Source organism: Mustela putorius, unplaced genomic scaffold (genome assembly GCF_011764305.1).
Source record: "Mustela putorius furo isolate JIRA1106 unplaced genomic scaffold, ASM1176430v1.1 tig00000129_pilon_pilon_pilon, whole genome shotgun sequence".
NCBI classification, from domain to species: Eukaryota; Metazoa; Chordata; class Mammalia; order Carnivora; family Mustelidae; genus Mustela; species Mustela putorius.
In genome coordinates, this window is record NW_025421290.1 from 5,901,543 (window position 1) to 5,929,462 (window position 27,920).

Consider the following 27,920-nt stretch of genomic DNA (forward strand, 5'->3'; position numbering starts at 1 on the left):
ACTGCGAACATATTCAGGGAGCAGGAAGTGCTTGAGAGCTGAGTTCCTTGCCAGTGACTGCTTGGTTTGGGGGCAGGAAGGCCCAGTCCCCCAGAGAGCAGGACATAAATTAATGTCTGGGCTTTCTCTACTGAATCAGGCTGAGCCACTCCCCGGCGACTTTATCTAAAGCCACCCTTGCTCAATCCCTTTCTCTTGCCTGTCTCCTTTTCTCCTGCATTCGCCAATCTCTTCTGGGAGTATTTCCTTAAGGAAACGTTTTCCTGGGTGGGGCACCTGGGTGGCTCAGTTGGTTAAGCACCTGCCTTGGGCTCAAGTCATGATCCTAGGGTCCTGGGTTGGAGCCTGAATCAGGTTCCCTGTTCACTGGGGAGCCACATCTCCCTCTGCCTGCTGCTCCCCCTGCTTGTGCTCTCTGTCAAATAAATAAAATCTTAGAAAAGAAGGAAGGAAGGGGGAAGGAAGGAAGAAAGAAAAGAAAAGAAAAGACTTCCTTACAAATCCTCTCCTCAGGGTCTGCATCCGGGAACCTGACCTAAGATAGGGGCACAATAAGATTAGAAACAAAAGGATATGAGAGCACCACAATGAGGTATCACCTCACACCAGTCAGAATGGCTAAAATCAACAAGTCAGGAAATGACAGATGCTGGCGAGGATGCGGAGAAAGGGGAACCCTCCTCCACTGTTGGTGGGAATGCAAGCTGGTGCAACCACTCTGGAAAACAGCATGGAGGTTCCTCAAAATGTTGAAAATAGAACTGCCCTATGACCCAGCAATTGCACTACTGGGTATTTACCCTAAAGATACAAACATAGTGATCTGAAGGGACACGTGCACCCGAATGTTTATAGCAGCAATGTCCACAATAGCCAAACTATGGAAAGAACCTAGATGTCCATCAACAGATGAATGGATCAAGAAGATGTGGTATATATACACAATGGAATACTATGCAGCCATCAAAAGAAATGAAATCTTGCCATTTGCGACAACATGGATGGAACTAGAGCGTATCATGCTTAGCGAAATAAGTCAAGCGGAGAAAGACAACTATCATATGATCTCCCTGATATGAGGAAGTGGTGATGCGACATGGGGGCTTAAGTGGGTAGGAGAAGAATCAATGAAACAAGATGGGATTGGGAGGGAGACAAACCATAAGTGACTCTTAATCTCACAAAACAAACTGAGGGTTGCTGGGGGGAGGGGGGTTGGGAGAAGGGGGGTGGGGTTATGGACATTGGGGAGGGTATGTGCTATGGTGAGTGCTGTGAAGTGTGTAAACCTGGCGATTCACAGACCTGTACCCCTGGGGATAAAAATATATGTTTATAAAAAAATAAAAAATTAAAAAAAGAAAAAAGATATGAGAGCAGAGAACGACTGACTAACTGCCTGGATACCAAGGAGGGTATTTGAACTAGGCCTTGAAGGGTAATTTGGCTTTTGCCAGGTAGATAGAACTGAGGAGTATCACATAAATCTGAGGAGTACACATATATGTGCAGGTAATGATGGGGAGTGATAGGAAACGGGCCTACTAAGGCAGGTGGGGAGTAATTAAAGATGAGTCTTGAAAGTTTTTTTAAAGATTTTTTTTTCAAGATTTTATTTATTTATTTGACAGAGAGAGAGAGAGCACAAGAAAGGGAAGTGGCAGGCAGAGGGAGAAGCAGGCTCCCAGCCCAGGGAGCCCAATGCAGGGCTCAATCCCAGGACTCTGGGATCACAACCTGAGCCAAAGGCAAATGCTTAACTGACTGAGCCACCCAGACGCCCCAAGTCTTGAATGTTATTAAAGAGTTTGGACTTTTTAAAAAATTGGCAGTAGTGAACCATTATAGGTTTCTGAGCAGGGAAGAAACATGATTATCTCTTTGTTAGAAAATAACTGAATGGAAATATAAAAGATGGGTTGGGGGAATAAAAGATACAAAGTGGAAGCTAGTTGTTGGGGGTGGGGGTTGTGGCAATATTCTGGGTGAGGCTGATGAGGAACTGACTTAGGGTGTGGAGTGAAAAGGAAAGGATGGATCTAGATAGAGGTTGAATGAAAGGACTTATCAACTAACTGGGGTAAGTGGGAAAGCAAGAGCCATCAAAGGTGGCTAAATGTTGGTTTGGATCACAGAGTGAATGATGGTGCCATCGACCAAGGGACAGAACCTAGGAGAGAAAGACAGATGGCAGAGGGAAATTAGTGAGTTCATTGATATATTGAAATTGGATGAGACATCTGAAAAAAATCCTTAATAACTCAAAGAAATTTGAATGAAATCTGAAAATCATTTGAGAATAAAGCACAAAGAAAAAAATGGAATATTGGGGAAAATTGGGATATTCGGGGACTCATGAAGCTCTAGTTCAAGGTTAGATCATAGACATGCTTTTTAAAATTAGCTCTCTGGATAAGAATCAGAACAACAAAGTCAACAGTAGAAACTTGGATACTCTTTACAAATAAGAACAGTTAAAATTCACTTGTGACAACAGTGCAATGATTCAGTTTCATCGGGATTTTACTTTGTTGATTGAAACTAGAGTGGGGGTTCTATGTGGTCTAATATTCGGTCTAATGTATTAAATCTGTATGACAGTTTGGAACATTCTATGGAAGCAGCCCCCAATGATGCTGGTGCTAAAATAAAGGAGAAACATGGTGTTTTTAGTGGTCCCAAGCTATTATTTGTCTCCTGAAATGTGCTGCTGGTGGAGGGACTGCTAGAGTAGTATTTCCATCTACTGACAGTGGCCATTTCTTTAATTATTGCTGTTTATTTGTTTATGGCCTTGTATTGATTTTAAAAAAATAAATCATTATGTCTATGCATGCTATTGACATTTCAAGCTGCACAGTTAGAAGAAAAAGCACAAGTCCAAATTCCTAAAAAATGTTTCCATTTGAGGGGAAAAAATCTACTTTAAATAAGACACATTGTTTCAAAAGCCAAATGAATTATAGACCTGCAGAGAGGCCTCCCTACTCTGTAACAATGTTACATTTAAACTCTTCTCTTTGAGAACCCTTGATACTTAGAGAAACTAACACTTCTTTCTACCTAGGTAAGATACAGATTTTAGATACCAAATTATCCATAGAAATAAACAGGAAAAGGTAGAAAATATAAGGAGCAAGGGAAAAACATTAACTGTGTTTATTCATTTGTTCCCTCTTCCTCCCCCCTTCCCTTCTTTCCTTCCCCCCACGGTCCCTCCCGTCCTCCCTCCCCCACTTCCAGGAACACATAAGGACCTACTGTGCCAGGATCTATACTAGGAGATAGAGACTCCATACTGAGCAAGGGAAACATACATGCTCTCCACCCTCAGAGAATTTAAGTCTATCATACTTAATTTCAAATTCTACTTGTAAATAAAAGACAATGTCACTTGTCCTTCACTCCTGTTCTCTGACACCTTCATATTGTGTATTAAAGACTATTGGGTTCACCTATTTTGGGGACAAATGTGCCACACATAACCCAAGTAGGCTACCTTCATTTGAAATTCAAAATTCAACTCTATCAGTTAATAGTTGTATACATTTGGTCAAATGACTTAACCTTTTTACCCTACAACTCTTTATGTATTAAGCATAGATAATAGCATATGCCTCATGGGACAGTTGTATTACAAGAATCAATTCGTTTAGAATTTAGAACGGGTTCTGGTACACAGTGGGCAATCAAATGATGTTACCCATTATTCTTTTTAGCATGCATAGGAATAAACAAATGGAACAGGCCACATCTTTCAAAAAGCTTATAGTCTTGCAGTTGGAGACAGGTACACAGATAAAGGCAATGAAGTGTGTGGGTGAATAATGATGAAGAAAGAACATTTAAGCTGTAGTCCAGGGTGGCCACAAAGAAGGGAGTGGTGAATTCTTTTGGTCAACTCTTTTGAGATGGATGTAATATCAATCCAAAGTAGCTTCTTATTTCCCTATCCCGTAGGTAAATGATCCTTCCCTGTTAGATGCCTGTTTTGCTTGCTTTATTTGCCCATAGTTATTTAACTGTGAATAATTATTATGTAAGCACTAATGTTGGCTTTTCATAAAGGAATTGTCCTTCTTTACTTACACCCTGAATAAAGGAGCTTACCATAATTGGTAAAACTGGGTTACGTTTTCCTGATTTCTTACGTTCAGTGGCATATTCCTTATAGAAATCAGAGTTGTTTGTGCAAAGGGAAAATAGGCCTTATTTTTATTTTTATTTTTTAATCCCAAGAAGTGGTCTTTCCTTTTGCTCATGATGGGATGAGTCATGGTCTTGTGATTTAATTCTGACTGACAGGACCCAAGGTAAGCTGGGGTTTCTGGGAAAGATTTTCTCAATGCTATGCAAATAGTGGAAGGAAACACTTCCATTCTTCACTGGATGTTACTTTTCTGCATGTGGTGGCTGGCACTGCTGCAGCCATTTTATGACCAGGAAGAGATTTCCTAAGGATGGGAAAGTAGAAAGATGGCAATAAAGTGGGTCCCTAAAAACATCTTTGAGCTACTGGATTTATCAATTTGAGCCTTGACCTACCTCCAAACTTCTTGTTGTGTAAGAAAATACCCCCTTAATTGTTTAAGCTGTAACTTTTAGAAGGTTTTTTTCTGTTAACTTTCAGTTAACTCCTTGTGGTAATTTGTCCCCAGGTATTTGGGGCACTTCCTGTAGAAAAATTATACATGTTCTCCCTTTTAAGCCCAGGCATGGCCATATGACTAGCTTTGGCAAAAGAAATCTGAGCAATATGATGGGTCATATCCAGGTGGAAGCTTCAAGAGCCAACGTGTGGTTTGTCATGCTCCTTCTCCCCTGCCCCTATGATCAAGGAAGCCCATTGAGATGGGGCCTCTGCCAGTCTGGTTCTTCAGTAAGTAAAACCTTCTTGTCCCTTCCAAGGGGAACTTGTAGCATGAACACGAAGTAAACTTTATCATCCTAAGCTACTGAAATGCATTGTGACCACAGATAAATCTGGTTTACTTTGACTGCCAAACATCCCCAAATCTCCAGTGAAACAGGGAAGGGAAGGCAAGAACTTGAGATACAGAAGCTCAGCTCTGAGTTACTGCAAAAGACAGCCTGCCCCTGTCCACTCCACACACTTCCTGCTCAGTGAGATGAACCTCGGAATGGTAGGTAACTTAATCCGAAGAACGCTTTAAAAATGTCTTCACATCGATGCATTATTCAGAGTAAATTAATCACAACTTCTTAAGTGTCTCTCTAGCATCTCTGAGCTCACCTCATCACTTTGCCCCACCGAGCTTTTCTGTAATGACCCCACTGTCCTCTCCCCTAACCACATCCTCCTGCTGCACACCTTCCTAGGGGGCTGGGTAACGGCTCCATAATCATAGTGCTGAATTTCTATTGCACAAATAAGAGAGGAGGGTGACGCCTCGGTGGGTGGGACAAGAGAATGATGAGGGTGAGAGCTAACACTTACAAAGCACTTGTTCTTTGCCAAGGGCACATTCTAAGCACTCTGCACAGTAGCTCCCTTACTCCCCACGTCCTGAGGCAAGTATTATCATGTCTTCTTCATGTATGATCAAACAGAGGCACAGCAAGAGAGGTTAAGTGTCTCATCCAAAGTTAGGCCACTAAAATGTGGTGACACTCAGATTCGATTTTAGGCAATCCAGAGCTGTGTTTTTTTGTTTTTTGGGTTTTTTTTTTTTTTTAAGATTTCATTCATTCACTCACGCATTCATTCATTCATTCATTCAGAGAGTGAACAAGCAGAGGGTGAATGACAAGCAGACACCCTGCGGAGCACAGAGGCTGACAGGCCTAGACCCCATGACCCTGAGATCATGACCTGAACCCAAACCAAGAGTCCGATGCTCAGCTGACTGAGCCACTCAGGAGCCCCTACAGTCGTGTTCTATGATGCTGACCTAAGTTCTTGGGGAGCCAGTTATTGGAGAAGCAAGAGGTTAAGAGCCCAGTGGAGCTTCACCTAACTGAAAACCCAGCTGGGTATTGTTTCTTGATATGCAAACTTGTCTACATCCCGGTTTTCCCAACTATGAAATGTCACTTTGTAGGTTTCTGTCCTCTGTGAAATGACTGAGGCTTGTGAAGACCCCAGCATTGAGGGGAACCGTGATAATGTTATTGGGGCTGCTGCAACTTCTAGGACAACCCCCAGAGTGGGGAGAACTCTTGGGGATGTGAGAAGTCATGCACAAATATGAAATGATTGTGTGTGAATTTCTCTAGGAGTCTGTAGGAGGGTATGGATGGTAAGGGGACAGGAGCTGGGAACAGCTGTCTGGAGAGTCATTTCTGGGATATGCAGACAGAAAAGCAGCGGAAATGCACTTGGTACATTCAAATGAAAGCTGGATAAGCCATTTGGACCAGGGTTGGGGTAGGGAGCGCCTGAGTGACTCAGTGGGTTAAGCCTCTGCTTCCAGCTCAGGTCATGATCTCAGGGTCCTGGGATAGAGCCCTGCATTGGACTCTCTGCTCAGGAGGGAACCTGCTTCTCCCCCACCCCAACTTTCTGCCTTCTTGTGATCTCTGTTAAATAAATAAACGAAATCTTAAAAAAAAAAATAAGGGGTTGGGGGGACATTTTCCTGAGGCCCAAAGACCTACTCATATGCATATATACACATATGAGTAGGGAGGTGAGGGGCAAGGAGCTTGGACCTAAAATTGTTTCAGAAAAGCTTTGGAAATGTAGCTCAAGTGAGAGAACTTAGCTTGGGAAAATGCAGTTAACTACCAGCAAGTCCCTTAGGTTGAATCTCTAAAATATGTTTTGAATTTGAACACTTCTCACCATCCCCACTAAGGCCACTGCCAGCAGCCCACTTGGGGTCACCATCGTGGCTCTCCTAGTATCCCACATCCGTCCAGCTGGTCTCCCTGTTTGCATTCTTGCCCCTTCCCATCCATTTGCCTCGCAGGAGACAGACCTATCTTTAGGAGAATGCAGTCAGTTCCTATGGCTTCTTCTCACTCTTAGAATGAACTCCAAATCTTTTCTACAAAAGTCGGCTCTAACACCTGGATCTTATCTCTCACTCCTCTCCCCGCCAAGCCCAGCCACACCGGCCACACTTCTGTGGCATGAACACACTGAGTTCCTCCCTGCACTCACGGTTCCCTTTGCCTCCTCCTCCCCCAACCCCAGGCCCCCAGCTCTTTGCCTCGCTGACTCCTTCCCCTCCAGTGATCTAAACACCACGGCCTCCAATTTCCCAACCACCCAGCTCCCGGCCCCTCACCCCCTCTCAGCACCTTCTATACCATTAGCAGATTTCCTTTCCTTTACAGTACTCATCACTATCTGAAATGGTCTTATTCATTCATTTGCTTATTTATGGAGCTTTGCCCATACATACCCCCCCGCCCCTCCCCCTTAGCCTGACTGGGTCTTGTTCACTTTGTTCATCGCCAGCACCTAGATAAGTTCCCAGTGCACAGAGGTTCCCGAAACTGAGAAATAAGTAATTTACATTTAATTTCCATCAGTAATACATTTCAAACAATTTACTTATATGCCCCAGTGGAAAAAAGAAGGAGAAAAAAATTAATTTTATTTACATTTAATTGAATATTGATGTATTCTTTGGATGATGGCAAAGGAATAGTGATATTTGAACACAATTTTGTGAGGTTAATCTATTCTTAGAAAATCTGAAATTACATGCGGTTCAGAATAAATTAGTTTTACATAGAAAATTAAAAACCCAGGAGCCATGATTGATAGGTTCCTACATTTAAATATTACAGAAATATAAAATTTAAATGCTATGAAAATGTAAAATATAAGCTACAGCATGTCCATAATAAAGAGTTTATAGTTAGTAAAAGGCCAAACAATACAATGTCAAAATCTACCTCACCATATTCTCTTTACTGGTTTCTCTGAGTAATATAATGGTACTGAGTGTTTATTTGAAGCCATTGAAATACTAACATTTTCCCCCGGTGTTGATTGCATTTGCCCGTTCGCCTTATTTCTGGATTAGATTCAACATTTTTATATTTAAAGATTCTTAATGGAGAGCTCTCTGGGATATAATCATCTTCAATCCACATATGACTAAATTTGGTCATATTTGCTGATTGTGTATAGAACCCTTTCTGAGAAGTAAATATTAATGCTGACTGGTTTTGAAAAAAAGAACCCTTGGGGCACCTCTTCTTTCCATTTTTAGACACCTCTGTTAGCTGCTTTAGCACTTGGGTAGAAGTGTTTTTAAAGGAGCCTGTGAAGATTTGGAAAAGATTTTATTTTTAATATCCCAGATTGCATTCTCTGCATTTGGTTGGTTTTGTTACATGTGCTCCATCTGTCTTGGAGATATGGAAAACTCAGTAGGGGAAAAATGGAAAGGGCAAAATTGTTTCCCTAGCTCCATAAAATCTCTAAAAATTACTTCACATGCAAGATTTGGTGCATGGAATCCTTCACCTCTAACGTCTACATTACCCAGGTGCCTGTCGATCTTTCCTCCAGAGCAGGGAGAGGAGAAATTGCCCAGTTACTCCCTGGTTAGAAAATGTGCAGGGTTGAAAGCCTTTTTTGCAAAACCTCCACTTTGAAAGACTTCTGTGAGACTTCTTATCATTTCAGGTGGATTTAATGAACATACAGATTGGTTCTGTTATTATGAATACCCTTAAAGTAAAATCAATTTCCTGGCTGGCTACTGCTGATCTGGGATTTCTGATACTGCTCTTTAAGGTTTCAGGCTAAGTACTGAATGAAAAAAGTCTGCAAAACCAAACAAAACATTTCTTTGCCTATCCCCAGCTGCACCTGACATTGAAAGAAGTTGAAATCTTACTCCTCACTGGATGCTACATCCAATTTCAAGCTTCTATTATCTGTGTTAAAAGCTCCTGGTGAGTATCTGGTAAAGTTCTTTGTTTCTCTGAAAATCAGCTGGGTATATTGGTAATTGGAGCACTTCATGGACAGGGTGTCTGGAAGATATAAGTGCTTTTATTCATCCTCCCATTGTTTAACATCATATTTATGCATTGACTGAGGGGCTTGTCACCTTGGAATATGAACTTCTGGAGACCACAAGTCTTTTATGATGTGTGTAACACCGAATAAAATATGGGTTCTTCAGTATCATCTTAAAAGGGACTTAATCTGGAGCTGTGAAGAACATTTCTTTCTTGTGTGTTTATCTGCAAATGAACAGAATTAATCCTTCAACAAACAAAACTGCCCCGATTTTATAAGCCTACTGAATTAAGATGATGCTAGGAGCCTGGTTTGTTAATTTGAGGAGGGTCATTATTTTAGAATTATTACAGATAAAGTATTGTCAGTCAAAAGCGGACGCCTGGGTGGCTCAGCAGATTAAAGCCTCAGCCTTTGGCTCAGGTCATAATCCTGGGGTCCTGAAATCGAGACCCTCAGCAGGGAGCCTGTTTCTTCTGCGCTCTCTCTCTCTCTCTGCCTGCCTCTCTGCCTACTTGTGATCTCTTCCTGTCAAATAAATAAATAAAATCTTTAAAAAAAAAAGTGGAGTATTGGAGAAGGTGATATTTAAGGCTGGCTTTACAGTTTACAAATCATGGTTCAAGCTGATGAACTTATACATCCATGCCTAACCCACATCCTATCAAATTTTCTCATATCCTATGACTCATCTGAGAGCTGTACTCACCTGTCATCAATATCTCCTATCCTGTTACAAGACCTTGTCATCACCTAGAACTGTTTCACCTCTGACATCTTGAACTTGGAAATTCCACTCTGACCTCAACCGTATACCTTCCTCCCCTACACCGCCATTCCTCCTGTCTTCAGTCTTTTTTAACAATTATTTATTTTAGAGAGAGTGAGAAGGGAGAGGGGCAAAGTGAGAGAGAGAATCCTGAAGCAGATTCCCCACTGAGAAAGGAGCCTGATATGGGACTCCATTCCAGGATCCTGAGATCATGACCTGAGCCAAAACCAACAGTTAGATGCTTAACAGGCACCCCCCATCTTCAGTCTTACCAAGGCATCTGGCCTTTGGTCTCCCAGCTAATGGCCTTCAGCCCTCTTGGTTTTCAGAATATTGTCATCATCAGATACAATCTCTTACCTCCTTTGACGTAATGGCACAGCCAGTCAACAAAGCCTCAATTTTGGATCCATCTCTCCATTTTCTTTGGGCCCTGAATATTAATGGAGAAAATCACATAATACATACTCACACCATCAGGAGTTAGTACAAATTTTGAATTTCAAACCTCAACTGGGCACTCAAGATCATCTGAGTTTCAAGATGATCTGATCACCCCTGCTGGTTCCCTGTATAACCAACCTGATCTGAGAGACATGGGGCAGGAGAACATGAATCACAGACACTTAGAACAGAGCCATAGTGAATGTATTATGTATCTTCAAAATACATAATAAATTTCATTTTCTCTCCTGAATTTCATGTCAGTCAAAACCCCCCTCCCCACTCCCTGCTTTTTTTGGTATGCACTTCCTCTAATTTTCACTTTCTTTTGCAGTTTTCCAAAGATATTACTTATTTATATTCTTCCAACTAGAGTATTTCAACTCAAAGAGTTTAGAAGAATGGGGCATCAGGGTGGCTCAGTCTGTTACATGAGCATCTGACTTCAGCTCAGGTCATGATCCTGGGGTCCTGGGAATGAGCCCCACGTCAGGCTGCCAGCTCAGCGGAGAGTCTGCTTCTCCCTCTCCCTCTGTCCCGCCCCTCCCCCACCATGTTCTCTCTGTCTCAGATAAATACATAAAATCTTTTAAAAAGGTTTAGGAGAATACTAAAGAATTTATGATAAATAAATAAAATGTTTATTATATGCCTACTGTGGGCCAAGCATCATCCCAAGTGCAGGGAGACAGCAGTGAGCAAAATAAACAGTTCTGCTCGCAGAGAGTTTATATTTTAGTAGCAAGGGACAGAAAATATGCAAATAAATAAACTATATACTGCCTGAAAGTTATAGGTGGGACTGCAGTGTCCTAAGGGGCCATGGAGGTTATGAGCTATGCTGTGGAGAGGCTGCTTCCTGTCCTAGGTACAAGTATGAGCCAGACTGCCTGGGTTCAAATCCCAGGTCTGGCACTTACTATATGTGTGACCCCAGGCATGTTGCTTAATGTCTCTATAGCTCAGTTTCCCTATCTGTAAAATGAAGATTTTTCATAGTACCAACATCACAGCATCATTAAGAGGATTCAATGATTTAATACACAAGTAACATTTCCCCCAGTAAGTTGTCTCGTCATGGCTCCTACCCTCCCCTTCACAGCCTGTGCCCCCCAGGCAGAGATCAAATCACCTGGAAGGGAAAGCTCCTTGTTTGGCACAGTCACTCACTTCCAGGCCCTGAGAGAGGTCCTAATGAGGTGTTCCTGTGGTGTTTTTGTGAAGTTTGCAAATGTAAGCTATATACATACACACACACACACATAAATAAAAGTAAGATAATTTAATCCCACTGGTTAAGATGTCTCTGCGTTAGGTAGCATTAGGTGGCTGTGGGCATTTGGGGAGTCAGCTAATGGAGTTGAGTTGGAGATACATTCAGTTGGAGTTTAGTGGGGGAACATCTACATGTTTGGGCCACTTTTGTATCAATGTTGGTTACTGCCAGCCACCCCAGGGTAGAGGCAGCTCCCAGGCCTCCTCCCACCCACTGTGCCGTAGGGACAGGGTGGAGCATGGTAAAGGGAATGTGTCCCACACAGGCTGACAGCAGGCGCATAGTGGTTGAGGAGAAAACAGGGTTTGAAATGTGCAGAGCCAGAAATCGGTCTTCTGGAAAACTGGTAAGTTCGTATAATTCTCTGCCATATAAAATTATAAGTAAAGGATTTGGTTCTCAGGGCATAGTCAAGACAGGAATTCTTCCCTATCGGGATAATGCCAGATAATGCAATGTTAATAATCATTAATGCATTCTGATGGACTGAATGTTTGTGCCCCCCCCCCATGTAGGCATTGACACTCTAAAACCCAGTGGGATGGTATTTGGAGACGGGGCCTTCAGGAGGTAATTTGGTTTAGATGAGGTCATGGGGATGGAGTCCTTATGATGGAGCTAGTGGCCTTATAAGAAGAGAGCAGAGAGCTTGTTTTTTTCCTTGCCCTGTGAGCACAGAGCGAGAAGACAGCCTCTATAAGCCAGGAAGCGGGCTCTCACCAGAACCTGCCCCAGCTGGCACTCGATCTCAGACTTCTTGGCTTTTGGAGCTGGAAGAAGTAAATGTCTGTTGTTTAAGCCACCTTGTTCAGGGTATTTTGTTATAATAGCCTAAGCTAAGACACACATTGTACATTTTTTTCCCTTTTTTAATGGGAATCAAGTTCGAGCAAACTATAATTCCTGCATTTGCAGACCAGAAGCCCATGGCAGTTCTACAAACACCAAGTGGTCTGTGTTGAGGTTCCCAGCTTTATGCATCCCACCCATCAATATTAAAAAATCAATTTCTTGGGGTGCCTGGGTGGCTCGTGGGTTAAGCCTCTGCCTTCGACTCAGGTCATGGTTTTAGGGTCCTGGGATTGAGCCTGCTTCCCCTTCTCTCTCTGCCTACCTCTCTGCTTACTTGTGATCTCTCTCTCTGTTAAATAAAGAAATAAAATCTTTAAAAAAATTTTAAAAATAAAAAATAAATTTCCACCATGCACATGAGAAGTATTACATTCTTATTCTACGATTTCTTTAGAAAATATTACAAAATTTTCTCCATTTTAGAGATGATCAGAACCTATGGCTATAGATGTAGGGGCAAATTAAGTATTGGAGAGGCATGCCAGTCAATGAATAGAAATCATATTATTTTCTGAATTGTATAGTTGGTGGTGTAATTTGTGTGACTCCTTTTCTCATTCTAAATAATATCCATTTTGTCCCTAATTTTGATTTTATGAATTGTATGTTCTTTCTTAAACAGGACTTCCTCCCAAACGGCATGCGTCTCTGGCCCATGAGCCCTGGACCCACCTCTCCCAGGAGGAAACCAGAATGAGGGGATGCGTTTTCTCTCCTTTCTCACTTCGTCCAGTCTGAGCTGTGTGTTCTTTTATACTTAACATCTTCTGTCCTGCAAGAGGAACAGATGGCTCCACTCGTTCCCTCCACGTGTGCCCTGCTGGGCTCCGGCCTCTGACCCGACTAACCCACTTGTCCTGCAGCTCTTTCTTCCTGCGGATGTCCCCACCTTTGGATGGCTATTCACTGGCTCTTCCCTGTCACACCACAAGCATGCTCAGGAGTGTCATCCCCCCTGCCTTCCTCTGTTTTTTTTTAATTATTTTTTTAAAGATTTATTTATTTATTTATTTAACAGAGAGAGAGAGAGATACATCACAAGTAGGCAGAGAGGCAGGCAGGGAGACAGGGGGGAGAAAGCAGGCTCCCTGCTGAGCAGAGAGCCCGATGTGGGGCTCAATCTTAGGACCCTGGAATCATGACCTGAGTGGAAGGCAGAGGTCCAACCCACTGAGACACCCAGGCGCCCCTGCCCTCTTCTGTTTTAAAAGCTTCCTGACTCTTGTCCTCTCTCCATTAAATGGTTTGAAAGAGAAGCTCCTCTATATGGCCTCTGCTTCCTCTTTCCTTCCTTCCTTACTGAGATCTGGTTCCTCACAGCTTTTGAGAACCACTCCCTAGGGTCGCCAGGGCCAGCCTCTGGCCTCTGATTGGTCCTCATCTCATGGGGCGTCTGTGCTGCCTCTGCCAAGGTCTTCAACACAGTCCCCTGTATCCTTTCTATATTGGCCCCGCGGGATGGCCCGTTCTCCTGGTTCACCTCCTTGCCCTCTGACTGCTTGATCTCCATTTGTCACCGCCCCTCCTTCCCAGGTTCCCTTAAGTACCTACCAGTGTCCCCCATGTTCCAACCTCTTGTCTTCCCATCTCACAGGCTCTTCCTGGGTATGCCTGTTGGTTCGAGGACAAGTCTCTGCTGTTGACTCTGCAACGAGATTTCCATTCCCACAGTTGCTCCTGAACTTTATACCCACGTTTCCAGCTTTCCACTAGGAAGCTCCAACTGCTTCTTGTACCTGCCATTTTCACAAAATGAAGATCCTGCTCCCCATCCTCCCCAAACCTCTCCTCCCTCTGTGTACTCCATGGTGGAATGTGCTGCCGTCAATCACCCAGGTACTCTCTTAGGCTCCTTGTTTTCCTCCTTCCCCCTCACTCCTCATCACCAGCCATTAACAAGCATAATTTCTCTTACCTTTCAGTCAGGGTTTTTTTTATTTGTTTGTTTGGGTTTTTTTAAGATTTTACTGATTTATTTGACAGAAAGAGAGAGAGAGAGCACAAGCAAGGGGAGTGGCAGGCAGGGGGAGAGGGAGAAGCAGGCTCCCCAGTAAGCAGGGAGCCTGATGTGGGGCTCAATCCCAGGACCCTGGGATCAAGACATGAGCCAAAGGCAGATGCTTAACTAACTGAGCCACCCAGGCATCCCTCGTCAGGTGCTCATAACTTTTTTTTTTTTGGAATAATTAAACCTCTTGGCAGCATGGTGAAGACTTAGGATAGCTTCAAGAATAATGCTTTTTAGGGGTGTCTGGGTGCCCCTAAATTGTAATAATGCACTAATATAGTATTAAATACTCAGATTCAATGTCAAGTCTAATTACCATCATTTTAAAGTAGTGATGAACACAAATGATACTCACAGATACTCCGTGAAATATGATGTGAAAAATCTGGTGATTTCTATGGGTGACAAAGCCATAAATATTGCTAATGTTGCTACAGTAGTGTCTTTATATTAATCATCTCAGAATAGGATACATTTTAGTAAGAGAAAGGTAAAAATAAACATGAAGATAAAATATTTCTCCCCTACAAGTTTACTAACCCCTTGAATTCTTTCCAGGCTAAGAATGCCTGCTTGAAAATGCTCGCTGGCACTTGTCTGCTCTTCTCCGTTCCTCCTGCCACTGACCTAATTAGGGTCCTTCTGTCCACATGGAATCTCCACAGACCCCTGACTGGCTCCTCCCCCACCTTCCAAGCCTGATCTTATCTTCGCCGTGTCCCCAGCATACCTGAGCAGAGACCCCCCCCCCCAGCCCATCCCCTAAACTGGGTGCTGAGTCTTAGGCCTTGTCTCCCCAGTAGAGCTCAGAAATATCCACCTTCTCCACCTGGCTTGACCACCTCAGGTCCATTAGATGGCTCACAGCCACCTGGCTGCTGTCTTACTCACCTCCCCAATCCTTCCAGAAGCACAGATGTCTCTAAAACCTAGATCTGATAACAACATTCCATTGTTCCCAAGCCTCTCCCCATATTCAGTATAAAATGTGGGCTCCTTGGCATCCTGTGGCTTCTGCCTACCTTTCTACCCAGTTCCTGCCACTCTGTTCCAGTCACCTCGTACTTCTGGAGTTACCCAAACTGAAAGATAATTGGGGGTTAGAGCAAGGGCTCTGGAGCCAGACGGCCTCAGCTCAAATTCTGACCGCCCTGCTCATGACGCATGTGACCTTGAAGAATCACTCCATCCTCCGTGCCTCAGGGACCTTGGCTTTGACATGGAGCCATTAGAGCACTTGCCCCACTGTGTTGTGAGAACTAAGTGTACGACCCACACAGTGTTTAGAATGGGGGGAACAGGACATGTAGAGAAGTTCAATGACAGAGGGACCTCCTTTTTATTTCATGTTTCCTTCATGGGGAAAGGCCTTTCCCATGTTCTCTGCTTGGCCAACTGGTCCTTTCAGATTTGCCTCAGGCATCTCCTCCTCCTGAGAGCCTTCTGGAACCTGGGCTGGCGAGGCTGGCCAAGGCTCTGGGCTCTGTGACCCCCACCTATCCCTGAACTGTATCCCACACAGGTGGGGGGTCCTCTGGGTTGCAGGATGTGTCTCCCTCCCTTTGTAACCCAGTACCCGCAGAGAGCCAGAGAGCCTTGAGCAGGGTGGGTGTTTGGAGGCTAAATGGATTAAGGAGAGAATGCAAATCAGAGGACAAAGTGTTAAAGAGCAGCCAGTTTGCTGCAGCTCTCCTGACAATTTGCTTTTCAGAGTATCATACACAGCATGGACTTATCTGAACGTTTTTCTGAGAAGTCCTGTCTGTGGTGAGCCCTTCCCTGTCCAATTCTTAGGCCTGATAGCATCATGCTTCTGAAAACGAGGGAAAACCACAGCCTGCTGGGCAGTCAGAATTTGAGCTGAGGTCGTCTGGCTCCAGAGCCCTTGCTCTAACCCCCAATTATCTTTCAGTTTGGGTAACTCCAGAAGTACAAGGTGACTGGAACAGAGTGGCAGGATGCAGTGGAGAGCCCAGTGGATGCAGGCCACTGGGCTGGGCCCCTAGGAAGCCCTTCGGCCTGCTCCTCAGGAAATAGGCATCCAAGGACAGGTTAGGCACTTAATCCTCTTTTTAGCAAAGGAGACGACAATAGTGGGAGCAAGAATTGAAGCCTAGTTTTAAGAACAGAAGAGAAAAACCGGCTGTGTGAGCCCTGCTTTCCAGCGTGGTAAGGACCCTGACTTTGGTCAGAGCTGCAGAGCTGCCCTCATTCTCTCCTTTTCAGACGTGATGAAATAACACTTGGGGAAAGGCGAAACAACGCAGAAGGGTAGAAAGTAAAAACAAACAAACCCCCCAGCTGCCTGTTCCCCATAGGCAATCTCTGCTTCTGTGCGGATTTAAAGACCCACCAAGGGAGGCTTGCAGCTGTGTTCAGCCAGGCTCAAAAAAATCAGAAATGTAAAATTACGCCTCCATTTGCCCAGAGAGGCAGACTGGATGGAAATCGCCCAGAAAGGAGAGCAGGCTTTGGAGTTGGACGCTCCGTGCAGTATGGCTGCCCACCCGGGGCTTCTGCAGTTGAGTTCCAGAAAGGCCCAAGTTGGAGCCCGGGGGGGGGGGGGGGGGGGGTACGACGAGGGAAGGCCCGCCGCTGGAGCGGGGATCTGGGAGCGCAGGCGGGAGGAGGGACCTGGGCCCAGGTGCCACCTGCCCCAGCCCCCCCTTGACAGCTGCATCCCTTTTGCCACTTGTCCAGGCAGACTGGGGGGGGGGGGGGGGGGGGGGGGACACCGCGGCAACTTCGGGCCAGGCCTTAGGCCCGCAGAAGCCACAGCTGTGCGAGGGGAAAGCCGGAGCCAGGAGGGCAGCCCCCCGCGAGCTTAAAAATAAAACTGGGCCTGACCGCCTAACAAAGGCCTCTTGTGAGGTGCAGCAAGGGGGGACGGCCCTGGGTGCTCCTTGAGGGAGCTTCTGAGGCCACGGGGGGGAGGGAGCCCAGACCCTCTCCGGCTGGGGTGTCAGTCCCAATACCTCCTCCAGCCCTGGGGCGGACCAGCCTGTCCCCAGCCAACACCCCCTCCTTTGCTTCCAGGAATCTCTGCACCCTCGCCGTGGGTGAAGGATGGATTGGGTGTGGTACCTTTGTTCACGGAATGCCCGGCCTGCAGTGCTCAGTCCGTTTCCAGAGAGGCAGGGAGGAGACCAATCTTCCTCTTTGGGGAGGAAGAGGATTTAAAGGAGAGGAGCCCTTGGAAGCCAATTTGCTCCAATAGTGTTGTCAGCTGTGGTCCTCAGAGGGTTCTGCCCAAAGGCGGTCCTTGTTACTTTGTGCCTTCCCCGCCACCCCAGGCGAGAAGCTTGCTGTCTGCGCTGGAGGGCTGGGAACAAATTGATCCGCACCCCGGCCTTCACCTTGGACTAGACAGAAAGATGCTGGAGCTTTAAAATGCTCCAACTCCTCCAACTCCTAAATGGATTAAAAAAAAGAAAATTATCCCGGGGCGCCTGGCTGGCTCACTCGGTAGGACAGCAGGCCACGTTCCAGCTCAGGTTCGTGAGTTCGAGCCCCACGTTGGGTGTGGAGATTACTTAAAATCTTAAAAAAAGAAAATCTTCAGTAGGAAAAACAAAGACATCTGGAAAGTAAGTACTAACGGGGAGCAGAAAACATATGCTAGAACAGTAAATTATTCTAATGTTTAATTTTAAAGTCTTTTAAATAAAGTGTTTCTGTTTGGGTTTAAATGATTTTAAACAGCTAGCGGGTTTCTCAGTGTCTGGAGTCAAACTTTTCCCGGCTCCAAGCTGTTACCATTGTTTATGCTCCTCGTTGGCTCACTGCTGCCCCCTTGTGTCTGAGCTAAAAATCACCACACAGTTTATGGCTTCAGGAATAAATGGTGGAACCACCCCCCACCAGTCTATTAGCTCCCATGACAATAAAAAACGTAGAATTAAAGCAATGTTTAATTAAGCCTGTTAGTGAGAGCTGTATAACCCAAGTGAGATTTTAAATTTTCGTTTTAGGAGATGTGATTATATCACCTTTTTTCTTCCTTTCTTTTTCAATTCACCATGGCTTTGCTGGAAGGATACATTTAAAATTTAATCCTTCGAGGGGTTATGACCATATTATCAATGTAAGTCTTACTAATGATACCCTCTTGCAGAGAAACCACATGACTTATTCATTGATGTGCATTATATTTTATTTATACCATTCAATAAAAATCCTATATTCAGGATGGCTGAAAGTTTGCACAGTCTCTGATGTGAGATAATTTTGGGGAAATGGCTCAAACAAATGCACATCAAAATGCAACCTCCCTTGTGCTCACCTGCTACCTTTGACTTTAGTGAGCCGTTTGGATCTCCATCTTGATGAAAAAGAGCCTGCCTCTGTGGGTTTGTATTAAGCACCAATTCTTCCTGTTTTTTGCTCATCCATGCAGTTTATTTCTATTGCTTCTAGCTTCTTACAAACTGGGAGCCACACAGAATATCATGTTTTCCTGGATGGAATTTGGAAAATGCCTTCCATCCTGAATAGATCAAGGAGTCACTTGCTTTAGCAGAAGCATCACCTGCCTGGAGGCAAGGGCCACCTACTCCTAACCCTCATCCCAGATTCTTTCTATACTGCAGGGGCTAGTGTCACTTAGTGTCACTTCCCAAAGTCACCTGCCATCGGCAACCTTCTGTGTCTGTGGATCTCATGAATTTTTCGCTGCTCAATCCAAAAACAGCTCTAAGGTAGAAGACATGAGCTTTACCTCCTCCAAAGTAATCAAATAAATCTAGTCAAATTTTGAGCCCACATAGGATGCTGTGTAGGTAGATTGTCTTCCACCCAACCCCATGTCTCCTCCTAAAAGGAAGCTGTAAAGGGCATAGTGTGAACGGATAGGTAGTATTACTGAACACTTGAAGTTTGTGTTCCCACCTGGGCGACACTGAACTTGCTCTTCCCTCTGGCTGGAACTCTGTTCTCAAGTCTTGTTATTGAGATCTCAGATAAAATAGCTTCTCTGTGACCTGATTTCATGTTAATAGCACTTATATGAATTTGTATTATGTGCTGGTTTGTAAGAATATTTTTTTTTTGTCTTTGCCCTGTAAAATGTCAGCATCATAAGAGAAGGGAATTTCTTTGCTCTGGTTAACACTGAATCCCCAGCACTTTGAACAGTACTTAGCCCGTTATGCTCAATAAATGCTTGTAGAATAAATAAAGAATAATGCAAAGTTTCCCTTACTATAATCTTGGCTCTTGAGATCAGGGGCCATATCTTATCATTTCTGTTCTTCTCCACAGTGCCTGGCATGGCATAACACATGCAGTTGGATTTTTAAAAATGCTTGTTGAGTGGAGTTGCATGAGGGAAGCAAATCCTCAGATGGGTCCAAGGCAGAGAGGGGAGGGACCTCACCCTTACAGAAAGCACAGGGGCCATACCAAGCTTGCAGCATGGCGCTGGGTGGGGAAGGTGAAAATAAGGCAGTGGACCGGCAATAGGCATCTAGACCTTCCAGCACTTTTGCCTGTCTTGGGTTCTATTTCTCTATCATCATGCAGTTCAGAATTTTACAGGTGTGAATCAGAGGATGCTGGAGAGGCCTCTAGAGAATGTACGGTGATGGGGACGTTGGGATTTTATGGCGCTGGACTGACTGCCGAACAGATTCAAGTTTTCCAGTCACTCATTCATCTTGCAAAAGACTTATGGAACACCTGCTTTGTGCTAGGCATTATGCTCAAACCTGGGGATACCCAAGCTGTTTCCAACTTGATAGGGAATGTTAAACATGCCAAGGATTCCTGATTCATACATTGCAAGACTATAAGATTATATGCTAAACTCTATAGCCCCTCTGGTCACCTCACAATGCTATTCAATGCTCTCCTCTCCCAGAGCTGGTGTTTGCTAAGTAATTAGTGATTGCTGCATTGGGAGGGCTCCTTTGGGAGCTGCTACCCTTTTTGACACTTAGTAGGCAGGAGAGGGAAGAGCATCCCCTGCCCCCACCCCCAGGCATTCCTTTGTCTCTCACGCTGCAGGGAAGGAAGAGAGTCTCCTGTGATATCAATTTTTCATTCCTTTTGGTTGGTGATGAAATAGAAGAGATTGGCCCCATGGCCTCCTCTGTACATCTATGTGTGTGTTCGTATGCATTAATCACTAAACTTCTACGTTCCGGTCTATAAGCCATATTGCTGATGATTGCATTTTTAAATGAATACATGCAAATCGGACTAGGAGCCGGACAAAGACCGTATCAAATACATTCGTTAATAAATAATATTAATGCCGTGCATTTGCCAGCTGAAAATTCTTTTAACTTCAAAGGAGAGCTTTCATATCTATGATCTCATTTCACTCTACATATGATTATCTTAAAAGTCCTCTCTAGGGACAGGTTGTTCCGTGCTTGCAAAACCAGGCCGGCTGAGGATAATGAAGCCCTGCCTCGGGCTACCCGACATCCCTCCGCAGGGCAGTCTCGAACTTTGCAGGCGCCTCTGGTCCCGTGGGGTCTCTGCTGGCTGGTTTAAAAACTAAAGGCAAAGATGAAAAAGTACACTAATTTCAAGCTGCGCTCCGAGCGCACAGACGCTCGGGGCATGAACGGGGGAACTAAGGAAATGAGGCTACTTTGAGGACCGACTTTGGAGACTGTACAAACAATGAGAAATAGATGACTTCAAACTCCTGTCATGCATCCAGAAAGCCCCGAGTTGGAAATCTCCGCTCTCCTGGGATTGCAAAGCCAGTTCCTGTTTACTCTATCTACAGCTGGGACTTTTTTCCCGTCTTCCTCTTCTCCAGGAGTGTGCCTTCATTTTCAGGAAGATGAATGTATTTTCACCTAATCGTTCAGCTTTTCCTGTTAGGCTTCCTTGGGAATGAAAACCCCATGTCATTGTTTTCCTCAGGCTGGGCGGTGGTTATGGAAGTGCCCTTCTCTGAATCTGTTAGAGGCACATTTAAAAAATAACTCAAGTAGAAGTTGAAAAAAAAAAAAAATCCCCGTCAGTGAGAATCTCCCCCAGTGCTGTTTGTTTGTCCTAATACCAACACATGGTGTTTCCATTTCACAAAAATTCTGGCCATGTCAGCTTCCGTGGAGTGGACACTGTAAAGATTGCTTCAGAATCTCCCACCTGGCTATCTGATGGGATGACTGGCACTGTGGGTGGCAGTGGATTCTTCCGCCCCCATGACTCACCAAGGAGAAATAACTAACCTGTGATTAACTATTTGAATTCCTGTATTTTCAAGGGCAAGTGGAAGGAAGGACTCGTCACCCAGTTTCTAACCACCAGTGGGTCCCACCATGTTGCCAACACAGCCCTGCTCCCTGGGGCCACTTTGATACAGGGTATCGGGCTGCTGATAGCATGTGTCCTTTGAGAATTACTCTCACTTTGTCAGCTCTTCTGAATGAATGTGGCCTCTGCATGCAGTAGGAACTCAATAACTACTGAATGAATGCTGCTGAACATCTATCATTTGGTCTCTGTGGGGAGCGTGGGTGTCTCTGTTTCCTCTATGTAAAATGAGAGTATTGGCAAATGATTGCTTATATTTTTTCCAGTTTTAACATCTTCCGAGGCCTTTTGGATGGCCATTTTAAATTACCGCCCATTACGAAAGCGGTTTCCAAGCAACAGAACAGTACTTCCCCAACTCCTTGCCTGACCTCTTCAGCCCACAAAGCTGTTGTTCCCTGAGACTGCCCCACAATATTATCTGTAATGCATATTTATTTATTTACCTAGTGATAGAGCTCCAGGTTGTTATTCAGCTTTACCTTGGTGTGGGTCCTGTCCCTGCGATTAAAGTGTAAGCCTCCTAACCCAGATAATATCTAAAATGAGCTCAGTAAATGTTTGTTAAGTGAATGAATATTACAATAAAGAATAATCTTTCTATCTAGAGGGAATTCTAGGCTTAAGGGAAGCAGAAGAATCCAGGGTGAATTCCAGATTTGTGGCTTGGGAGGGCTGGTGTGTGATGAGCTGTTCTTCAAGATAGGACAGGTTTGGGGGAAGGAGGAGCAGAGATGAAGTTAGAGAGAAGCAACATTCTATACCTCCTTCTTGAGATTCTCATGGAACGTTGGCCAAGAAACGATTATGAGACATGAGATTCTGGCCAAAGGAATATATTTTATTGTGTTGAGCCCAAAGCTTTCCAAATAGTTGCATGTGGTTTTGGAAACACTGGTATAACACAAGAAGAGAAGCAGGGCCAGGAAGGAAGTCTACAGAACAAGTCACTTGTAAGGAATGGCGGGAAGAATTTGGAGTAGAGTATCTAGAGAGGGAGGAGTTTTAACCGTGGGGCTTTACTCCTTCCTGACTCAGGGATTCCACAGACACAGGGAAAACCAGAGTCCCATCTCATGCTACGAACACGGGAGCCCATAGACCACGTCTGGGAATGTGCAGGGGGTTCTTGGGAAGACAGAAGGCACTCAAGCCCTTCACTTCCTGTTTCAGCTTTCCCATTGCTCTCTCTTCTCAAAGAAATCAACCCTTTGGCTAAAAGGAAGCTCATATTAACACCCTCAAGTTCAACTCGAGAACAACCACCCACTCTTGTAACTAAAATAAATCAGTCCTTAAATTAGATCTGATATAGGCAAAGACAATACAAAGCTTCAACAGCATAAAAAAGAATAAATGTTCTGAGTGAGTCACCTCATTCACTGTCTGTCATCTGGGAGTGTCCCCAAACTTCCCTTGAATGTTATATTTCAACCTCCTAAGCATCACTTTTTTTTGAAACTCCCTATTTGCATATGGAGAGCTGAGGAGGGGTGAAGACGAGCAAGGGGGTATGTGAGGTGCTCATGATGGTGGGCTTGAACCACAGGATAGCCAGTTTGGAAAAGAATTTAGAGGTTCCTCAAAAAGTTAAACCCAAAATTACATATGACCCAGCAAAGAGTAGGGGGCTTCCTTTTGGAGTGAGGAAAACATTCTAGAATTAAATCCGGAGGATAGATACGCAACTCCATGAATATCCTAAAACCACAGCATCATCAATTATGTCTCAATAAAGCTGTGATTCTAAAAAAGAAGAGAATGCAAGGGGGATGAAATCTTTGCTTTCAAGATAAAATTTTCTCTAAATCATATAAAATTGGTGATTTGTGGTTTGCTACTGTTTTGCTCCTCAAATGCTCTACTAACAGTAGTTCCCTTTCCTGACTGTGTGGTAGCTGAGAGACAGGCAGTGTTACCTCCCTTTCCTTTTTTCCAGAATAATTATTTTTTCTTAAGTTTTTATTTAAGTAATCTCTACTCCCCACATGGGGCTTGAACTCATGGCCCTGAGATCAAGAGTTGTATGCTCTTCTGACTGAGGCAGCCAAGTGCCCCTTCAGAATAATTTCTGGGTGGTAGAACTAATCTATCTCTGAGATTTCTTTTTCTACTGTAAATACAAATAACACCCAACTACTGGTTTCTGGAGTATTTCTCCCCACAGCTTTGTCTTGACATTTCTACCAAATCATGTGAGACATGTTTGTTTATATAATTTATTTGTACATTTCTTAGGTCACTTTTCCAAAAGTCAGGTATGTTGAGGTATAATTTATGTTCAAACTCACCCTTGGAAGATTACCAATTCTATGAATTTTGGTGAAAGATTATAGTCCTGTAACCACCACCACATGAGATACAGACCATTTCCATCACCCTAAAATGTTCCCTACTGTCCCCACATCCAGGCCCTGTAACCCCCTGACCTGATTTCTGCCCTTAGGGTATGCTTCAGTTCCTAGTCTGTGTTCTCATGATTTCTCATGAGATAAATCTCTCTACCAGGCAGGATGCTGCTTTGTACCCAACCTGGTAGTTGGCACTTAAAAGTTGGTCAGTAAATAGATGCTGAGTAAATGAATGAATCATTTGTGTTTTAGATTCTGCCAAGTCAAATCAGAGACTCTGTTTTCTCATTTTCAGGATGTGCCATTTGAAAAAGGATTATTAATGTTGGGGGAAGCTTTCTCCTAGAGTTCCTAATTTATAGTCTTTTACGTTTTCATTATTTTTAAAAAAGATTTTACTTATGCATTTGAGAGAGAGACAGACAGAGAGAGCATAAACAGGGGGAGAAGCAGAAGGAGAGAGAGAAGCAGATGCTCCACTGAGCAGGGAACCCCACATGGGGCTCTATGTGGAGTTTGATCCCAGGCCCTGGAGATCATGACCTGGTCTAAAGGCAGAGGGTTAACCACCTGAGCAACCCAGGCTCCCCAAAGAGTCTTTAAAAAAGGGGGGGGGGTCATGATTTCCAACTTCAGAGAATTTGCTGAGCATTTCAAACATTTCATTAGACTTGGGGCTCACAACATTCTGGCTTAACCAGCATGTGGACCCCCACCCTTTCAACCTGAATAAACAGGTGGAGATAGAATCTGGGGCCAGGTGCTGCTGCTGCTTAGTCCTGCCCACCGTTCCCCAGCTCTGATCACTCTGTCTCCACATGGCATGGCCCAGGGTCTTCTCTGGAGCTTCCCTAAACAAGTTCTGTGGGATTCCAGACCCAATTCCGTGAACAACTCCAGGGGAGGAATCTTGCACCTGCTTGAGTGGGGCCTTTAACCTTCCTCATCATGCAGGGTGTGGCCCTCAGAAAATCTACCTGCTGCGGGCTCATCAGTCAGGCTTAGGTCCCTTCCGTCCTTCCAGATGCGATTCCTCTTCTATCTTGATCTGAATCAGACAATTAACATCCCCAGAGCGATTACAAGAGGTGGTGAACAAGATTCAGCCTTGTCTGACTAGTTATAGGAAATGGCCTAGTCCTTGCAGAGAACTGCCCTTTCTTGAAAGGCCTGGGCGCTTTTCTCCAGACTGGCCTACCAGCCCCAAGCAGGTGGCTCCCTGGGCACTTTCCATGGCGTGGCTGTCCTCCCTCAGCCCGCTGCCCCATGGCATGGGCACCACAAAAAACATTTTCCCTCTGAGGGAGATTGCACCTTGCTTCCAAGATGAAGTCTTGATGCTCGTATCAAATTTTAGCTGATGGAGACCTCATTCCCTTCTGAACTCTTTCGCTCTCCTACTTGGCTGTGTGACGTCCCTGGGTGACATGTAAGCATGTATCCGGGCGAAACGTTTCAAGGTGTGAACTCCTTGATACAGGGTGGGGTCCTGTTCAATGTTAGTAAATAAACCAGTGCCAAAAACGTGTCAGTTTTGGTGTTAATTGTGTAGCTCATAACCCTGTGGACAGATAAACCATTACTCAGTGGTGGGGATGAGGGGGGCAAAGAGAGAGAGAAAGAGAGAGAGAGAGAGGGTGCTGGAGATGGGTAAGCTTCAGAAAAAGGGAAAAATAAAAAGGACAACGTAAAACAAAAAAAAAGAAGACGGGTCAAAGTAGAGGAAACCTTATTTTCCTCATGCAGATCTTAGGCGACTGTGATAGCTGGCTTCTGTTCTATGACTAGCACAGTAAGAAATCTATTTCAGTTCAGCACGCGGGGCGCGCGCGCACACGCACACACATGTATAAAATAAAGTAGAAAGGAAATCGTGTGCAGCTAGCCACAAGCCTGGCACACTGGCGTCTCCGGCACAGATGGGGGCGCGGGGGTGGGGGGCGCCGCGAGCCACCGAACCCCGGCGGCAGCCCGCCCGCAGCCCGGCAGCAGCGCCCCGCGCGGAGGAGGAGGGCGGGCCGGGCGTCCGCGGGGGCGGCTCGGAGTCCAGGCCGCGACTCCCCGGCGGCGGCTCGACACACGGCGCGGGATGGAGACGGACAGGCAGGACTGTGTGGCCTCCTGGTGGGACATGGTGGTGCGGAACCTGCGGTGAGTGCTCCTGGCCCGCCGCCTGGCGCCCGGTCCGTCCCCCAACCCCATCCACGCGCCCCGAACCCGGGACAGGGATGGGCAGGGTGCATCAGGCGCCCCGCGGTGGTCCAGGGGCTGGGGCTTCGAAGACCCCCAAAGCTCTGGGAGCCCTTTGGGCTGCCTTATCTAGCAAGCCTCTGCCTCTGGAGTCTGAGCTTTCAGGAGCTTGGCATCCTTTGGGGGCTTCTGAAATAGAGATTTCCAGAAAGATGGCTCAAGTTCCTACCCCAAGCCTTGACCTTTTCTGCCTTGACCATTTTACTGAAATTCAGGAGGGATTTTAAAGACCCAAAATAGTAATCTATCTTGTACTCTTTCTTAGATGGCATCCTCTTAGGTCAAATGTGTCTCTGTGTAGGTGGAAAAGGATCCCAAGGGCAGGTCCCCCAGGGTAAAGTCCCTTGGATGTATTTAAAGAACATCCCTCCATAATGCTAAAAGTGGATGGTGCATTGAACCCATACCTGTGCCAAGTTCTTACATCCTTTAACTCTGAAATGTCTATATCTATAAATTTTCTTCCTACTTTTTTTTTTTTTTTTAAATTAGACTCTACACCCAACACTGGCCTTGAACTCATGACCCTGAGATCAAGACCTGAACCAAAATCTAGAGTCAGACACTTAACTGAATCACCCAGGTGCCCCTCTCGCTCCCATTCTAAATCCTTGGCTTAAAGGGTAATGTTAAACTACCTGAGTTGACCCGCAATATATTGCTGGTCTCATTTGTGTTTAAGCCTGGTATTGGTTAGAAACCCTGGACTCAGAAGACTCAGGTATCTTGTTTTGTTGGAGCAGGAAGGAGTTGGCCTTTTGTTCACCTTTCTTCTTTATATTCCTTAGTTTTGTTTCTTGCTGATTACAAAATATTCAAGAGTCCCGTCCAGACCAGGAGACTTCACATTGGAATGTCTGAGTGATGAAGACAAAAACTCATATTCTCTCTTCTATTCCTTCTGTAGCTCGGGGCAGAGAGCAGAGAGCAGCTTTCGCCTGGCCCAGCAGTGTAGACCCATACCTCTCTTCTGTGTTGGATCTCAACATGCGTCAGAACATCCTGACTGACACATTCTTAGGCCTTACCTCCTTGATATGGCTGTTCTGGGAAAGCTGGCATGTTCTGCCTTTGTCTTCTGTGCTCCCTCCAGAGTTGATGGCTGATACTTAACATTTATTTGGTGGAGAATCAAACCTGCAGTTCATGCTCTTAGAGAACAACCTGCTTTGTTGATAATGGAGTGGAACATGGGGGGTTGGGGACCCTTGCTTACTTGCCTTACTAAAGTAGGCAAAAAATACTAAATGACTAAAAAACAGGTCTCAAGAGATGTTTCCCAAAAGAATAAAATACAAGCACATTTCTTCATCTGAACAGAGAATTACTGCTCTAATTTAAGATACACTGAGGCAGAAGCACAGACGGAGATCCAGGATCCTGAATCCTTTTGGTTCTTGGAACCAAGTTTGCTTAGATCTGCAAACATTCACAGCTGCCGGTTCTGGGGCTGCTAGAAGCCCAGGATCTATGGTGCTGTATTGTGTGACTCAGGAGAAGAATTCATCAAAACATATTTTCAGTGATTATTTTTTAATGCCTTGGGGATCTATTTATTTAGTTTGCAAAAATTTCATCAGCTGTCATTGCTCCTTAAGATAGATGGGCCCGGGGGAAGTCAGTCTTCATTCACCACTGGTTTTCTTCAAACAAGAAACATTGAAAATGTGCTCAGGAAAGAAGCTGGGGGAAGGAAGCCAGTGGGCTAGTTCCTTCTTCATTGCTCCCCATTCACCCCCAAG

The 27,920-nt window shown here is 44.8% G+C and overlaps 1 protein-coding gene and 1 long non-coding RNA gene across 3 annotated transcripts in view; one reads left to right on the forward strand and one right to left on the reverse strand.

Moving 5' to 3' along the window:
• The window catches only part of ABHD12B (abhydrolase domain containing 12B), a 63,468-nt gene that overhangs the window by 8,507 nt on the left and 27,041 nt on the right, over nt 1–27,920 (forward strand). The window contains exon 2 of one of the 2 annotated variants that reach the window (XM_045069357.1): nt 8,789–8,880. Coding sequence is in view for 1 of the 2 variants with exons in the window: in XM_004738769.3 (XP_004738826.1) it covers nt 26,018–26,079 (62 nt within the window). In the remaining variant the exon portion in view is untranslated. Of the gene's footprint in view, nt 1–8,788; nt 8,881–25,786; nt 26,080–27,920 lie in introns of those variants that run through there. The other variant, XM_004738769.3, reaches the window with a different exon arrangement.
• Nucleotides 7,549–17,695, reverse strand: LOC101682412. Its single transcript, XR_198452.3, has 4 exons — nt 17,387–17,695; nt 13,846–13,939; nt 10,083–10,155; nt 7,549–9,174 (listed from the first exon to the last, which is right to left on the reverse strand). It is a non-coding gene; the product is annotated as an uncharacterized LOC101682412 (long non-coding RNA).